Source organism: Lynx rufus, unplaced genomic scaffold, assembly GCF_022079265.1.
Source record: "Lynx rufus isolate CCGP_SWC_20201006 ecotype Redwood Valley unplaced genomic scaffold, mLynRuf1.p SCAF_24, whole genome shotgun sequence".
NCBI classification, from domain to species: Eukaryota; Metazoa; Chordata; class Mammalia; order Carnivora; family Felidae; genus Lynx; species Lynx rufus.
In genome coordinates this window covers 3,828,461-3,846,422 of record NW_025814839.1, presented here as the reverse complement: position 1 = coordinate 3,846,422, position 17,962 = coordinate 3,828,461, and the positions used below count along the sequence as shown (strand labels likewise).

At 55.2% G+C, this 17,962-nt stretch overlaps 1 protein-coding gene across 2 annotated transcripts in view; it reads right to left on the bottom strand.

Moving 5' to 3' along the window:
* SH2B3 (SH2B adaptor protein 3) overlaps positions 1–17,528 on the bottom strand; it is a 38,144-nt gene extending 20,616 nt beyond the window's left edge. For both annotated transcript variants that reach the window (XM_047088121.1, XM_047088122.1), the window contains exons 1-2: positions 17,453–17,528; positions 6,929–7,720 (exon numbers count right to left, since the gene is read on the bottom strand). In XM_047088121.1, the coding sequence (XP_046944077.1) occupies positions 6,929–7,693 (765 nt within the window). In that variant the 5' untranslated portion in view covers positions 7,694–7,720; positions 17,453–17,528. The remainder of the gene's footprint in view (positions 1–6,928; positions 7,721–17,452) is intronic.
* Between the last annotated feature and the right edge of the window lie 434 nt (positions 17,529–17,962).

Here is a 17,962-nt window from a genome sequence, read left to right as displayed (position 1 = left end):
CAGGTGCCGTGGCCATCCCATCTTATAGATAAGGAAACTGAGGCCCAGCAAGGCTGAGTGACTTGCCCAAGACCATCCAGCTCAGAAGGAACAGAGCGGGAATGGCCCTGAACCATAATGTCCAACTGCCCCCCCCCCTCCCAGCGACCCCCCTAAGTCTAGCGGCCCAGCCACTCCCAACCAGACCACTTCCTCCTGGGGGTGCTCATGGCCTGTGGTGCATGTGGGGGGCTCAGAGCTACGGGCTGAGTCCCCGAGGTGTCCCCCCATCTCCTTCCTCTACCTCTTCTCCAGGCCAGGGAGCAGAGACCAAAGGGCAGAGTGTGCTGGGTGAAGGGGACACTGGCCAGCCCCCTCTGGGCCTCAGTGTCCCCGTCTGTAATAAAGGGCGCCAGACAGGATGGTCACAGGGAGCCTTTCCTGGTCTGAGAACCCCACCCACACGAGGCCACTGGTTAAACACACAGCCCCCAGGAATCATAAGTCCTTCTGAAGGAAGGACCACCACACGCACCTTGGGTTGCATGTCCACACCACACGCAGCTTGGGTTCTGATCCCACCCCAGCCACTCCAGATCTGTGTGACCTCAGGCAAGTCACCTACCCCTTCTTCACCTGTATTGCCCCATCTATGAAATGGAGGTAATCCCAGTAGTTCTCTCATAGGGCTGCTGTCAGGAAAGCCAGGTCGGTAAGGTCCCTGGTATAGAACAAGTCCCAAATAAATGTTGGCTAAAAGGTGAGTAGCTAGAACGCCATCACCCCGCTGTACAGATGAGAGAAACTGAGGCTCAGCCCCCAGACCCGGCGGGGCTTTGAGACCATTTCTGCCAACCCAAGCCTGGATATATGGGGGAACTGAGGCCCAAAAGAGCAAAGGGTCGGCCCACATGCCATAGCCAACCTAGCCATGCTTCACCCCTGGCCCGGTGGCTGCTTCTGTACTCTCTTCCCTCCCCTGGGGCCTCCACACCTCCCGCCAGGCTCTTCCTCTGCAGAGCACAGGCTGGGTCACTCTTTCGATGCTGGCCCTGCTCTGCCAGATCCACGGACTTCATAAGAGAAACCAGAAATCTGGATTCTTCTGTGAAATCTTTACATTTTGTTTTTAAATATTTTTCCTTTTAACTGCTGAGTAGATGGCACATCTCGGGCCTGACCTGCCCGAGAGCTGACACTCTACCCACTGTGGCTCGAGGAGCCAGCTGGAGAGCGTGGCTGGGGGCTTTGAGGTGGGAACCCCTTGGGATCGGGGTTCCAGCCCCCTCAGCTGCATGACACTGAGCGAGTCCCTTTGCCCCTCCCAGCTTCAGTTTCTTCCCTGTCAGATGGGCCAGTGGCCTCAACCTCACGGGAAGGACTTGAGATCAAGTGTTTAGGGCAATGCCTGGCACACAGGAGGTGCCCCCATCCTAGCCCAACCCTGGGCACGCCCAAGGAGGGGGGGGTTGCCACAGATGAGTTGCCACGAAGACTAGAGGGTCCTGAAGGAGAAGAATCATGCCACGGTCCCCCATGGGCAGCCCTAAAGAGCACAGGGAGCCCCAAGGGGGTTCCTCCAGCCCACCGCCACTGCTGGGTAGTCCCGGCAAGCGTCTCAGCCCACGGGGCCCAAGTCCTCCAAGGGCTCCCACCGCTCACAGAAACTCCCAAGTCCTTACTGTGGCCACAAGGCCCCCACCTAGCCCAGCCCCAGCACCTTTCCAACCTTCTCTCCTCTTGTTCACTCCACTCCAGCCCCTGGCATTTGGTTGTTCTTTAAAGTCTCCTGGTTTGCGGCCACCCAGGGCCTTTGCCCTTGCCATTTCGTTGACCTGGCACTCCTGCACCCAGATCTTCCGGGACTGGCGCCTCTTCCCACTCATGTGTCACGCCCTGCCAAAGGCCCTTCGGTGACCACCCCCCACGTGGCAGCAATCCCCAGTCTCTTCCTGAAGGCCAGAGCACAGAAGGGAGGCCCATCTCCTGCCCACCTGCAGGGATGCCACTGAAACCAGAGAAAGCTGTGACTTCTCTGTCCATCTTTAGACACTGGAAAAAGCCGGTGTCTCCTCCAACTACCCTCCAACCCTCCCTCCCCCCACCGCAGCCTGACTGTGGCCTCCACTTACACCCCCATTAGCAAGGAGCTCCCTCCGCCTGCAGCCCTCACGATGCCCCTTGAGGCGACTGCTATCACCCCTGCTCACAGATGAACAGACCGAGGCTGAGTGGGGAAGAAGCCGACCAGGGTCGCGCAGCTGCTCAGAGGCAGAGGTGAAGCTGACCCGTGAGCCCCTGAACACCTGGCCTCAGACTCGGGAGGACATCTGCTTGGCTGAGGCCCTAATTCCGTGTCCCGGGGCGGCTGCGCTGTCTCAGTTCTGGTCCTCCAATCCTCTTCCTGCTTTGGGCAGCAGGGCCTTCCCCAGGCCGGCGCTGGCACCCTCTTAGTGACAGAGTTTGGGTATGAATCCAGAGCTCAAGCCCTTAACCACCCACCACCCACCGGTTGCCAAACCTTCAACCTTCCTTTTCCTTCTGTCTAAAGCTGTTCCTATAAACAACTCCAGGGTCAGAGATCGAGGCTACCCACCTGGCAGGCATACTCAGTCAAGACTTAGAGTCTAAGTATCCTCAGCCCAGAGACTAAATGCCCCAAGTCATTCAGGGAACATTCGGGAATAGCCCCCAGACTGTTCCAAACACAATGGGAAGCTGTCGGAAGGGAAGCGGCTGGAGCCGGGCTGCTCCATCGAGACGGATACTTTGGGGAGGGGCCGGAAGGGGCCCTGCCAGGGCCGTCTGCTTTGTGGGAGACCCTCCAGGTCTCAGAGTGACCACCGAGCCTAGGACAGAGTCCCAAGGCCCAGCTCGTGCTCCCTCTCAAAATAAATAAACATTTTTAAAAAGTTTAAAATGTAAAGATTTTTACATTTTTAGTAAATGTAATCTCTACCCCCGACATAGGGCTTGAACTCACAACCTCACTGACTGAACCCCAAGGCTCGACTTCACCAGGGCCCGAACACCACCTCTGGCCCCTAAGGCCTCTGAATGGGGCCCCACCATCAGGGCTCCTGAAGAACAGCAGCCTCGACAGGGCGTGCCAGTTGGACACTGAGAACCCAGACCAGCACCGGAAATGAATGCGTGTTCTCAGCCCCAAAGTCCTTACCGGTGTCACCCATCAGTGACACTGAGTGCTCCACGTGCCAGGGACTCTCCGTTGACACAACAGTGCCACAAGGCAGGAACTATGAGCAGTGCCATTGCAAACAGGAGGAAACTGAGGCTCAGAGAGGTGACGTCACTTGCCTAAGGCCCCAGAGCTGGCTTTCCAAGATGGTTATTTTAAGCAGAAGTTGTTTCTTAGGGGTGCCTGGGTGGCTCAGTCCGTTGAGCATCTGACTCTCGATTTCTGCTCAGGTCATGATCTCACGGTTTGCGAGTTCAAGCCCCATGCTAAACTCTGCACTGACAGCATGGAGCCTCCTTGGGATTCTTTCTTTCCCTCTCTCTCTGCCCCTCTCCTACTCGTGCTCCCTCTCTCAAAATAAACAAAAAACAAAGTTTTTATTTATTTTTATTGTTTAAAGATTTTTAATTTTTTGTAATGTAATCTCTACCCCCAACGTAGGGCTTGAACTCACAGCCCCAAAATCAAGTGTCACACACCCCACTGACTAAGCCAGCCAAGCGCCCCAGAAATTGTTTTTAAAAATGAAGTTTTATAGGGAACCCCATGCTGTCACACAGATAAGACCATGTGTTTGGGCCGCTATTTGCCTTTCATGGTGCCATAACCTCAAGACTTTAAAAACAATGAGAAGAGTTTTTATCTGCACTTGCGTTTTTCCGACAGCTTCCCATTGTGTTTGGCATAAAACACTAACTCTTCCCGTGCCCCTCTGACCACACATACCCCCCCATACCCCACCTTCCCTCCCTGTGCTCCCAGCACATTCTTCAAAGCACACAGAATGCTTACCCATCTCAAGGCCTTTGTCCATGCTGTTCCCTCTGCCTGAAACACTGAGTCTTTTTTATTATTATTATTTTTCTAAGATTTAGTTTTTAATCTCTACACCCAACTCGAACTCACGACCCTGAGATTAAGAGTCACATGCTCTACTGACTGAGCCAGCCGGGTGCCCCAACACTGAGAGATTCTTAACTCAGGATTAAGACTGTGGTTCGGAGCACCTGGGTGGCTCAGTCGGTTGAGCATGTGACTTTGGCTCAGGTCATGACCTCACGGTTGGTGGGTTTGAGACTTGAATTGGGCTCTGTGCCCACAGCTCAGAGCCTGGAGCCTGCTACAGATTCTGTATTTCCCTCTCCCTGCTCATGCTCTGTCTCTCTCTCTCAAAAATAAATAAACATTAAATTTTTTTTTTAATTTAAATAAAGACTGTGGTCCAAAAGTCACTAGCTCAAGACTCACTAGGAAACTTTGGCAATTAGGACAGTGTGGTGTTAGCCTAAGGAGAGACACATGAGCCAATGGAACATAAGGGAGAGTCTTCCAGAAGCACACAGGTTATCCTTTATTTAGTATAAAAGCAGCATTGGAATCCAACAGAGAAAAGATGGTCACATCGGCAAGTAGTGCTGGAACACCTGGAAGAATCATGACCCCTGCCTCACACTGTACATAAAAACTAATTAGAGATCGATCTTGGTCCAAAATGTGAAGGCTCCCCAAAATAAAGTTTCCAGAAGAAAAGACTTTTTAAAAAGATTTTCACGACCCTGAGTAGGCAAAGATTTCTTAAATAGGACACAAAAAGCACGAGCCATAAAGGAAAGCAATCGATAAACTGGACTTCATTAAAAGTAAGAATTTCTGTTCATGGGGGTGCCTGGGTGGCCCAGTGGGTTAAGCATTCAGACTCTTGATTTCAGCTCAGGTGCTGATCTCACTTGGGACTCTCTCTCTCTCCTTCTCAGTTTGCCCCTCCCTGGCTCACGCTCTCTCAAAATAAGTATTAAAAAAAAAAAATCTGTTCATGAAAAGATTCCATTAAAGAAGAAAAAGGCAACCCACTGAGTGGGAGATGATATTTGCAATAAAAGGAAATATATCCCAGATATATAAAAACTCTTATAAAGCAATAAGAAAAGGAGAGACAACTCAATAAAAATAACACACACATCATAACAGAGTTCATTCCAGTGGCCAATAAACTTATGAAAAGGTGTTTAACCTCATGAGTCATCAGGGAAATGCAAATTAAAGCCGCAATGAGAAACTAGTACACATCCACTAGAAATGGAAAAAAAAAAACTTTCATACACTGATGGTGGGGACATAAGATCATGCAACCACTTTGGAAAAAGTATATGAATTTCTCATAAACACGCACTTACCATATGACCTAGCAAGGCCACTTTGAGGAATGAGAAATGGAGAGAAATGGAGCACGTGTGCACACAAAGAACTACATGCAGATTTCATAACAGCATAAAAGTCCCAAAGTAGAAACAATCCAAATATCCATCAGCAGGTGAATGGATAAGCTAACTGTGGTACATCCATACAAATGAGCTACTGATGCACACGGACAAGTCTCCCTACAACGTCACGCGGAGCAAAAGGAGCCAGACGTAAAAGGCAACATGCTGCGCGATTCCATTTGTGTGCAGTTCCAGAACAGAGAACTGGAATCCCCAGAGTAGGAGTCAGGGGAAGGAGGGGGTGGCCGAGGGGTTACAGACATGGAGGAGGTGGGAGGGAGCCCCCCTGGGTGCTAGGTCACTTGGGTGTGCACAACCATGGCAACATGGGTGGGGCTTCAGATGCACTCCACCCACTTCAGTGTATGCATGGGACGCTGCCCTGAAGTTTAAAGAGAAAGGTACTTTACATGAGAGGATTCCTTGCCAACACTCCATCCCAACCACCGAATTAGGGCCCCTCAGTTATACTCCCAGGGGCCCCACTGCTTTTCCTTTAGAACACAATATATGATTTATAATTCCATGTTCTTTTGTGGGTTTATTCAACGGCTCTCACTAAGATGCCAGTTCCCCAGCACCAGCATCTGTCTGGTACACAGTAGGCACTCAATAAATATCTATTAAATGAATAACTAAGTCTTCTCCATTCAGACCTTGACCCCCAAGGGCTAAGATTACATCGGCTTTGCGCCATCTCTGGAAGCATAATAGAACCACAAAGAGAAAGGAATGAGGTGAAAGCCACGTGGTCTCATCAACTTGATACCTCTGAGTCAAAGATGGAACTTGTCAGGTGTGTGGAACACCTTGACCCTTCAGCCTCAACTGCACAGCTGAACAAAGTTGTCGAAAAGGAAAAACACACACACACACACACACACAAAATTTTTAAAACTTGAAATAAGACATCAACAAATCATGGGACTTGCAAAGGAATCCAAGTGACAGTTTTGAACCCCCTAAAAAAAAAAAACCCTCCTATTTGTCATGGTCAGTCTGGGCCAGGGTTTTCAAGGACGTGGACCAACCTGTCACAGCCCACATGACACCCACATACAGTGTCTCTGGACGTTGTACAAAATCCCTGCCCGGTACTCCTCAAACCTGCCATCAGACACAAGGAAAGCCTGTAGAACCTGTCAAAGCCATTAGGCCCATGAAAAGGGACCCGACAGTTGAATCGAATACGGTGCGCTGGAACCAGCAAAGCGATATTAGGGGAAACGCAAAATCCGAAGAACTGCGCAGTTCACAGTAGTGAGCAACGCTGGGGCCTCAGTTATGCAAACACGTAGTAACGTACGACGTTAACAGGCAAAACTGCACGTGGGGTATAGCTGAACGATCTTTGCAACCTCTGTGCAAATTCAAAATGGTCTAAAAGAAACACTTCATTTTTCAAAAGGCCTGCTTTCCTCTGGGTGCTCTGCGGCCGCCCGCCGGGACCGTCGCGCGCCCCTCTGAGCGCCCTGCGCGGGGAGCTTACCTTGGGCGGGTCGAAGAGCTCCAGCACGCGGTCCGCTCCGCCGTCGGGGCCCCGGGTGCGCCGCAGCGCCAGCCGCCCCCGCTGCCAGCGCGCCCCGCTGTCCATGGACGCTTCGTCGGCCAGGCTGTAGCGCAGCGCTGCCTCCTTGAGGGCCTCGGGCGGCGGCTCGCGGGCCAGGCTCCAGGGCAGGAGCTTCCTGGCCAGGCCGGGCCGCGCCGGGCCTTCGCCCGCCTCCCCCGCGGCCCCGGAGGCGGACAGCTCCCCGGCCGAGCCGCGGCGCAAGATGTGGCGGAGGCTGTGGCGCAGGTGCTGGAAGGTGCAGGCGGCGGACGGTCGCGGCGGGGCCAGCTCCTCGGAGCTGCGGGCCTTGGGCAGCGCGGGGGCGGCGGGACCGGGGCCCGACTCGGCCGGGGACGCCTCGGCCTTGGCCGGGGGCCCGCGGCCCGTGTCTCGGTAGTCGCGCGCAGGCGGCGCGGCCCGGGACCCCGGCGGCCCGGGCGCCCAGCCGTCGCGCACCTCGCGGCAGAAGTAGCGCTGGAACAGGTCGGTGAACTGCAGCGACACGAGCTCGGCGCGCAGCGGCGCGTGATGCGGGTGCTCGCGGGCGAAGAGCCAGTACTGCCGGGCCAGCTCCCGGGCCGTGGCCACCGCGTGCAGCTCGCAGAACTCGCTCCAGCCCCGCGGGGACGGCGACGCTGCCGCGGCCGACGAGGAGGGGGCGGATGCAGAAGAGGCCGAGGAGGGCTGCAGGGTGGGCCCGTTCATGGCGGAGACGGAAGTGGGGCGGCCGGGCTGAAAGACACGGTGGGGTGGGCAACAAAGAAGTGAGCAGGCACACGACTACTTGAACCCGTCACCGCGAGACACGTTATTCACCAGGCACGACATCAAAAATTGAAAACGACCATTAATACCCAGTGCTGGTGAAGATGCGTCGAAATGTGCACTCCCCTACGACGTTGCCGGTATCCTCAACAGATACAGCCTTTTTTGGAAAGCTGCTTGGCAGGCTCGGTTTCAGACCCAGGAATTCCACTTTCAAGTATTCAAGAGAATGCTTGCTCACACGTGCAGAGAGGCACTTGCAGGACAATCCCCTACTAGATGTTTTCTGCCCCCATGTATATAATAGGGAAAAAGTAGATACAACTTAAATGCCCATCAGTCAGAGACTGGTAAAGCACACTGTGATACATCTCAGCTGGAATATTCTGCAGAAATGGAAAAGGTAGAGGGAGGTCTATGCTACCACCCGAGGAACAACGCAGACTCTGTGATCCAATTTACATGAACACACACAACACCAAACTGCCAACTTTTTATGTGTACATAAATGTGTTTAAGTGGTGGGCAAGAAAGGTGTGGCTGGAGGATACCCACCAGAAACAGTGTTTCCCACAGAAACCTGTAGGAAAGAACTAGAATTGGAGTTTCAGGGGGAAAAGTAACCAAGGAATATTGCTGCTACTTGTCTTCAGAAAATATGGTTAAGAACACGGAGCCTATGTCAGATGCCAGCACCACCACTTACTAGTTACGTGACTTTGGATGAGTTACTGATTTTTCTCTGCCTTAGAACATGATTGCACCTGCCTCATAGGAGTGTCATGAGGATTGAGTTAATAAATGTAAAGACCCTCAGGACTTAGGAAAAGCCTACTAAGGGCTGGCTGTTATTATTATTTAAATATTACAATGAGAGTGTATCATTGGTGTCAATAAAAACATAAAACAATGAATGCAAAGGAATCAATTAACAAGACTCACAGAGGGGTGCAAAGGTGTTTCCTGCTCTGATGGGGGTATGTCAGGACAGGCAGATCCTTGCCCACCCGTCCCAACTGGGGCTCCGTTCTCCTCCCACCTCCATGGCTCCTTCTTTGGCGGCACACAATCAAAATGGCAGAAGCCCCCCACCCTCTGCTGTCCGAGGTGCTGAACCCCGGACCTCTCTAATTACCATCAGTACCGCCTTTTCTTCCAACTGGGCCTGGGCCCCTGCTGGGGACCACATAACCATGGCTGCTTATCCTCCCCACACAAAAACCTATTACTAAGGGCCTACTCTCACATGACTGGACCTCTCCAAACCCCAGATTCCTCGTTTGTCAAGTGAGGAGCGCCATGGTACCCACCTCATGAAATGGTTATAAGGAGTCCTTGAGAGACTCTCAAGGTAGAGACCTGCACCTGGAAACTGAGGATCTTTCTGCCACACACCAGTGCACAGGCCCCTTCTACTTGTGACTCTGTGCATGGTCAAGGTGGGACAGACCTGCTGGGAAGCTGCAAAAACAATGAGGGCTGCCCCTGCCATCTCTAGGCCATCGTGGTGACCCTGCAGCTAAATGCAGCAGGACACCCCAGACGGTGTCAGTGGGGAGGGCGCTCTGCACAGAGTCAACATTTTTGCACATCACAAGGTCCTCGAAACCTACATTCAGTGAGCACTTTGCACACAGTAGTTAGTAAAAGCTGCCAGGCAGGAGGGAGAGGAGCCATATAGGCCCTTGATCGCCACACTCTGCCCAACCCCCCCCCCCCCGCCCTCTAGCTGAAGTGGGGCAGCGAGGGGCAGGGGGGTTACCTGCATGTGTGTGTGTGATTTGTCCTCAGTTAACCCATGCCTCCACACAGGTGAGGCAAGCACCGTCCTCCCAGGTTAGGGGGCCCAGACAGTGCTCGGATTCCAGACTCAAGCTCCTGCCCGCCTGCAAGACCCTGTATGATCTGCCCCCGTTCATGCCTGCTGCCTCTGGGCGATTGCCCGCTTTCAGCTGCACACAAAAGGCAGCTTCCCAGAGCCCACCAATGGAGTCAAGTCCTGAACTTGTCCTTCAGCACACTGGTCACACGCTATCACTTTACAGCTATGATCGCTTAATTAGTGGCTGTCTCCCCACCAGACTGTGAGCCTCACAATCTGCTCCCTGCTCTGGTCCCAGTTCCTAGCATGCGGCAGGAGCTCAACAAATGCCTGCTGAATGAACGAACGTATGAATACAAGAGGTCAGCTGAATTTGCAACCTCTGGCTCCTCTGGCAGATGCCCAGTGGCCAGAGCCCATCAACGACCCCCCTCACTGGGCCACTCCCCACTCCCACCCCCACCCGTGCAGCCTGGAATCCCTGTGCCAACTGCAGGGCCAAACTCTGACAGGAGTTTTCTGGGAACAGTGTGCCTGATCCACGGCCCCTCACTTCCCGGGTGATGGCCGGCAGCCCTCCTCCCCACACTGCCCACTACAGCTCTCCCATCAGAAATGCAATGTATTCCAAGCACCTGCTGGACATCAGGCATTTTCCTAAAGCATTAACTCTCCCGAACTTCATGACAGCCCTAGGAGGCAGGGCCTATAATTGCTCCCGCTTTACAGTTAGAGAAACTAGAGCACAGAGAGGTCCCACAGCTGGCAATTAGAAACTCCCACAGAAGTCACCCCCAAAACGCCTGATCCGGGCCTGAATGCGCACCACGAGGAACACTCATTTCCCGGTGAACGGTTATTGAATGAACGAGATCCAGGGGTGCCTGGGTGGCTCAGGTCATGATCTCATGGTTCATGGGTTTGAGCCCCATGTCAGGCTTTGTGTTGCAAGCGTGGAGCCTGCTTCGGATTCTCCGTCTCCCTCTCTCTTTGCCCTTCCCACACACGTGCTCTCTCTCAAAAATAAACATTAAAAAAAAAAAAAAAAGAATGAATGAGATCCAGAGGAAGGGATATAAAGTTCTCATTCAGCTCCTGCTGGAGTCAGGAGGCCTTAGCTTCTCCGTCCAGGTTCCAAACCTGCCAGGTGGTCAGGAAAATAGCCACAGGGTAGAAGCTTAAAACCAACGATTCAATATTTTTGTACGTTGTGACATGATCACAGTAAGTCTGGTTATTATGTTGTATACCTGAAACTAATGTATATCAGATCTCAATTTTAGAAATAACAATTTAAAAATAAAAATGATAAATGACACTATGGCTGGCTTTCCACGTGCCCTGCTCCGTGCTAAACACTTTGCAAATCCATTCACTAATCCCCACTGAAGGGGGGGGGCGGGGGGAGTCCTACAAATATGTCCATTTTATAGATAAAAAAAACCAAGGCAAGGGAAGAATAGCTTGCCCAGAGTCACACAGCCTGTGAGGCACAGAGCTGGGGTCAGAACCTGGCTGGCTGTGCTAGCGAGTGATGCTGCTTGATACATGAGTGACACTGCTCACTGTCCCCTGCACCCTCAACCTGGGCTGGTTGCCCCTGGAGGGTCGAGAGGCCACCTCATTCCTGCTCACCCTGCCAGGGCCTGGTCACAGAAATATTACTTGTATGAATGAACCCCCGGGATTGAGGGGGGCTTCTGTTTGATAGTCACGCTCTCGGAGCTATGCTCCTGACCCACATGGACAAACAGAAAGGGCTGTGGGGCTCTGAGAAACTCACCAAGATGCACCCCCCACTATCCAGGGGACCTCTCGTGGTGGAGCTAGCAACCAAACCCTGGTTCTCATCCTGCCTCTACCACTTCTTTGCTGTGTGACGCGGAAAGGGGGCTTGCCTCTCTGAGCCCATGTCCCCGTCTGTAAAATGGGTCAGGGTTCAGCTCTTGGCATTTACTAGGAGCATTCGGAGAACTGATGTCTGTGGGGTGCTGGGACTCAGCAAACAAGTGGCTGCTGCTGCTGTTGTTGTCAGCAGAGAGGAGCAGCAGCTTCAGAGAATATCAGGCCTGCAGCCATGGAAGCCACAGGGGGAGCCCGGCCTTGAGGGCTGGGCCAGCAGGGAGCGTCATGGGAGCCTGAACAAAAGGCCTTCTCAGGGGAGAGGAGGCTCCAGGCAGGAGCTCTGGGCAGGAAATCACCAGTCAGAGCACTGAGCACTCAGCTGTGGCCCAAGTCTGGGAGGGGGGCACGCCTGGGAGGTTTCCTGGCTGGGCGGGCAGCCAGGCCGCAGGAAGGTGGTCCCCTCCTCGGGCCTCAGCCCAGGTGGTAGCCATTTATTGAACATTTACTATGTGCTAAGCAATTGATCAGATCACACCAACTGTGGGATCAGGGCCCGAAAAGCTCTTAGCAGAAAGCATTTATTAATCATCTGAATGTTCCTAGGAACCCCAGGCTTCGGCTGGAGGATGGGAACAGGGGTCTCTGGGGCATTTCTACGCCCCCTCCCCCACTAGAGCATCTGGAAGCCTGGGTGGCCAGAGGAATGAACAGATTCCACACACAGGGGCCTGCAAATCCACAGAGTCCCTCCCACCTGCTCAGCCTGGGCTTCTGGGGCAAGGAGTTCCCAGCTATGTGTGTGGAGGTGGGGCTCCAGGATTTCCCAAATCCCACAGTGGGGTGAGGGACGAGGGTGATGTCATGTGGGAGCAGGAAGGTCGAATCTTGGCGCCCCCTTCCCCCCAAGTCCCCAAAGCAAACACACAGAGATGGCTGTCTCCACACCCATCCTAGGGTGCCAGAGTAGTGTGGGGGCATGGGGGGGGGGCGCGGATCTGCTTCTCAGGACCCCCAGTTCAGGAAAACTGTCCACCAGAGTGCCTGCTAAGGGCAACCTGGTGAGGGCCTTAAAGCCTTAGCCGAAGCTTGGTGTCCCCTGTTCAAACACATATCCATCCTAAGGGACGCTCGAGCCTCTACCAAGTCAGTGAGAAACGAGGCGCTGAACAGCTGGGAATCCTGGCTCTAAGCAGGGAATCTGAGCTGTGGGGCCCACGCTAACCCTTGACCCCAGAGACTGAGGCTCATTAGCCTCTACTCTAGCCAATCACCCTGGGTAATAATGTAACCTGGGGAAGCTAACATTTTCCGTGTAATTAGCAGGCCCAGGTGCGGGGAAGGCCTTCCTCCACCTGTGGGGACTTCACCTGCCAAGGCAGGGGGAGGATAGTTTAAATTGTGGTAAACGAAGTTAAAATGAGCCAGTCCAGAGCTTCCACCCTCCCCCAGCTCACAGATGTTTGGGCAGGAAGTCTCACACCTTCACAGGGGACACCTCCTCCAGGGAGGACTCCAGGTTGACTACAGGCCGCAGGGAGCATTTGTCCTTCCCATCTACAGCACCAACTTCTCCAACAGGCCAGTCCCCCCCGCCCAAGGAAGCCCAGAGAGGTGGGGGAGATTCCAACACACCCAGCCTGGCAGTCAGCCCGCTGCCCTTTCACACCATTCAGGCTGTCTAGACTGTGGAGAAGCTCCTGGGAAGTAGGGAGTGCAGGTTCTGAGGCCCTGGGGAGGCTGAGAGGTGGGGGTTCTGTCCTAAATCATCAGGCAGTCAGTGGAGGCCTGATGCACCCTCTCTGGGGTCACCTAGTGCCCGGGGACATTTATCAGGCTGGCACAGTCTGCCAGAACAGGAAATGTCCTCTGTCCCCATGCCAGGCCTGACACCCTGGCCACACCCCCCTCCCCCACACCCCACCCGGGCTTCAGGAGAAAACCAGGGACTATCCCCCCAAGAAGGGGCAGTACTCTCCAGCCCCACCCCCTCTCATCTAGCACATGACTTCCGTTAACTGCCCCTGAGTTGAGGACAGAAGGGTGAGAATCTGACGTGGGGAAAGCCTCTCAGGGAGCCCCATACCCTACAATGGTGCTGCTTTGCAATATCAGGAGAGGCGAACCCCTCCCTTCGCTCCTCACCCTCTCTGGACCCGTCCTCCTATGAGAGGACACCAGAGTGCCAGCTCTCAAGGGCAGACTCATGCCAAAGGCCCTCTATTGTGACCACCTCCCCCCAGTCGTGTTTCCAGTCCCCCAGCCCCCAAGGTTAGCACCTCATCAGGCACCCTGTGAGTCAGCTCCCGGTGAGCAGGGCATAGACTTCCTCCCTCCCAGGCCTCCCTGGAGACACGTGGGGCAGTGGCAGCCTCCCCCCTACCCAACCGGGGTGGGGGCCCACATCCGGACAGGCCCCCAGGGGCTCCAGGCCTGGCTCCCGAGGAAGCCTGCAGCCCGGCCCCCCTTGCCGACCCCTGACAGGGTGGCGTGGGAGGAAAAATCTTCCAGCCATCTGCTCAGCTGCTGGGTTTCCGGTCGGGGCGGGGCTGGGGGGACACCAGGAGGACTTGCTCTCCTGGGGAAGTGTCCCTTGCCCCTGCTGAGGGGGAAGAATACCAGGTCGAGAAGTCCAGTGATGGTCAGTGGGACCCCGGAGCCCCGACTGAGGAATGCTGGTTGCCCAGGGGTCAGGGCCCAAGTAAGTGGGTGTCCAGCTGTAGCCTTGGGACCTGCCCAGTTTCCAAGGGACTGCAGGCCCCCGGAAGTCAGGGAGCTGGGGCACAGGGCTCCTGGGTCCAATTAGGCCTGACTCAGCGAGTGACCCCAGCTGAGTCACTTCCCCTGGGCAGCCTGCCCGCCTCAGTTTCCTCAGGGAGGGCGGGTAGCTGGGAACAGGGTCTGGCTGGGAACAAGAAACATGTATTACACCTCTGGGCTCCACGGCAGGCTTCTCGCATCTGCCAGATGGAAGCTACTTCCTGCCCTGCCCAGCCTAAGATGCTGAACACCCGGGGAGCCCCTTGAGACCATTTTCCCGGGAAACCTGGCAATTAAGTGCCAGCCCCCTCTGGGGCACTAACAGCAGTAGCTCACACTTATTGAGCACCGACTGCATGCCAGGCATTATGTGTACCACTTCTCAACACAATTCTCTTGTGCAGTCATTAGTACTCCCATGTCATAGAGAAGGATATTGGAGCTCAGAGAGGTTAAGGGACAAACCCAAGGGCACACAGCCATAGGCAATTATAGCCAACACAGTTCAAGCCCCTACACTATGCCAGGCTCATACACTCCAGGCTTACCCTGGAGAGGCCGGCACTCTTGGTCCCCATTGGGCAGATCAGGCCCAGAGAGGTCAGGGAACTTGCCCTAGGCCTCACAGCTGGAAGCTGGCAGATCCCAGATTTGGCTCCAAAGGCCATGCTGCTACCAGGGAGAGGTGGGAATCTAACAGGAGAGGCCTCTCATTTAATAATATTAATACCATCTACGATTATCAGGTGAGGCCCAGCACCGAGTGCCTTATGTGCCTCTCGCCCCACCCCTCACCGCCAAAGTGGGCTGCCCTGGGACTGGGAGGTCCCTCCAAGTACCTCCATCCCTGCCCTTCGGGAGGCTCCATCCAGGAGGTGGAGGGTGTCCTGGGGTGGCACTGCTGGGCCCAGATATCCAAGGGCAAGCAAAGGTTGACCCGCTGTAGGGCCACCACTATATCTGGAGTGGTTCTACAGAATCTGATTTGCATTAGAAACTCCTATCTATCCGAGAAAGATCAAGTCTAGTCTTCACAAGAACGGGGGTCAGGAGGATCAGGAAGCAAAACAATCAGAGCTGACACCCACAACAAACAACAACAGTCTCATTCTTACTACTACTATGCCTGATCAAAATGTTCTAAACACTTTGTGAATTCACTCATACATGGTTCCAAAGACCCTAAGTATGAGGTACGATTATCACACCCACTTGGCAGATGAGGAAACTGAGGCTGGGACGGGGAAGCAAGACCTCATAGCCAAGAAGCCCCATCACCTCATCCTCGCCTGTGTCTTCAGATTCTTCTCCCAAAGACTCAGGAAACCCCAGAGCTGCACATGCCGGAGGTATTCAAGGCATGCTGATGAACAAGCATTTCCCAGCCAGTAACAATAACGCTAATGACGGTAGTGATGAAAAATCACCACCACCACCACCTGTAATTGAACCCTTTCCCTGCCAGGTAGCAGATGCTTTGCACACGCTGGCTCATTCAATCCCTACCACAAACCTGTTATTATCCCATTTCACACGGGGGGGGGGGGGGGGGACTGAGGCTCACAGGTGTCACTTGCCTATGCCTTCAGCTGGATAGAAGCAGCGGGAGAATGGAACCTAAGCCTCCAGGACCTTTCTCTTCCACTGCTGAGTCCCTGAAGGCCCTCGGACCCTAGCAGCTGGTACTTCAGTCCAGCCCCTTCCCAGCTGGCTGCCTCTGTGGCCCACAGGGACCACAGAAGTTCTAGGAATGTTCACCCTTTGGCTCAGAAGGATTTTCCCTCCCAGAGGAGGGTTGTGGGAAAAGGCTCAGAAAAAGTGAGCCTGTTAAAAACCCTTCCAACTTCCCAAGCGGGCCCTGGCCTCTCATCTGCTGACCCCAGCCTGCCCAGGCGGCCTCTGCCTGCTCTCCCCCCATTTGGGCTGGCTCTCCAGCCCCCGCAGGTCCCAGAGAGCCTCCGGAGCTGTTTCCGCTCTGGCAGCCAGGTCAGTGATGGGAAATCCAGACAGGACTTGCGCCCACAGCCCTGGAGACCCATGTGCCCATCGCCTGGCAGGGGCCCTACAGCTGGACCGTTAAATAGGGAGGCAAGATGGGCTGGCTGCCCTAGCTGAGCCTGGCAGCTGGTGGGTGTCAGGGGATGCTCATCTCCCAGGCGAGGGGGGTGTGGGTCAAGTCTCAGCCCCTCCTGCTCCCAAAGCTGGACCTTGGCCCTACAGACATCATCTTGCCAGGCCCTCTGCTCCGAAGCCCCCACCCGCAGCCCAATTTCACTTCCTCCCACTCAATCAGGCCTGGCCATGCCCCTCCCTGGAGGCCTCCAGCTGCAGGCAGTGACCTCCTCACCTACATCATCGTGGCAAGGAATGGGGAAGAGAAACAGGAGAATGAGGAAATTAAAGAAGGAAAAAAAAAAAAAAGCAGGACAGGCAGGCAAACCCCCCTCCCCAGTTCCTCAAATGCAGTCCCCATCATCCCAAAAGCCCCCATGGTCAGAGGGAGGGGATTTCTGCACCAGGCATTAAAGGCCTCTGAAATTACCCTCCCAGGCATGCTGACCTATAAGACAAGGCCTCCTCTGCATCCTTTTTTTTTTTTTTTTTTTTTTTTTTGATGGGAGGATTCACCTGAGCTCCAGGTCTGGGGTGTGAGGGCACCAGCTCAAAGAGACCTGAGCTGTGGGGCTCCCAACCCTGTGAAACTCCGGACTCAGTGGCTTGGGGGCACCTGGCCTGGGCCACCTCTGAGATGTGGGGACTGTGAAGGCGGGTTTCTAGCATCCAGAGATACCCTCTTAGCCACATGGCCCTGGGCTGGGAGAGTGGGGAGGGGCAGGGGCAGGTGGCCCCAATCCCAGAGGGCTCTTCCATCCTCATAGCCTTAGTTGACTACTTTCACTTTCAAGGTCCAAGCACTTGACCCTAGACCTCTCCTCCCCAGGCACATGTTGAGGGGGGACTGTTGCTCTCAACTGACCGGGCTACTTTAAGAGAAGGTAGACTGGGGGTATTAACCATACCCTCTCAGCGCCTTCCCACTGCCTCCCCTATTACATCCCCAACACGTGTGTGGGTGGGGGTGTCGGCGGGGAGAGTGTCGCAGGAGCTGGGGAAGGGTCACCCCTGAACACCCCATCTGGGTTAGGGGCAGGGCAGTATTTCAGGCTGTTGTGGGAGTGCGCAGACACCGGGCAGAACCGGACAGGGGGCCTCCTCTTCCCCCATTAAAGCCCTCCCAGCCCCAGAGGAAGGAGCGCTGGGAAAGGCGGGCTTACCTGAGACAGAGGGGGTCCGGGCCCGGCCGGCCCATGGCGTCGCGCGCCCCCGGCCCCCCGAAATCCCGAGGGGGCGGGCGGGCCCCCGCCCCAGGAGCGTTCTCTCCCGCGCGCCGGCTCCTGGCTCGCGACTCGCTTGAGCGGGGCTCAGGCAGGAAACCCGGGCTCGGAAAATGGCCAGCGCCTCATCATTTCCGCCGCCAGCGCTTGACAGTTGCGGGAGGATGCGCCCCCGGGCCGCCACCGGAGAAACTTTGCTGTTGCTGCCGCCGCCGTCGCCACCACGGGCCGCGACAGTCCGGGCGGGCGGCCGGGCGGAGGCGGTGGCCCGAGCCCATGCCGCCCCGCGCCGTTATGTAAAGAGGAACCGGCTGTGCAAGCGGAGCCCGACGGGGGAGGGAGGCCAGGGTGGAGGCGGGGCCAGAGTGGGGCGGGGCTGCAGGAGACCACGCCCCCGCCCGCCCGAGAGCCAGATCGGCCGGAGGGAGACAGCCCCTGAGGGCGGGGTCG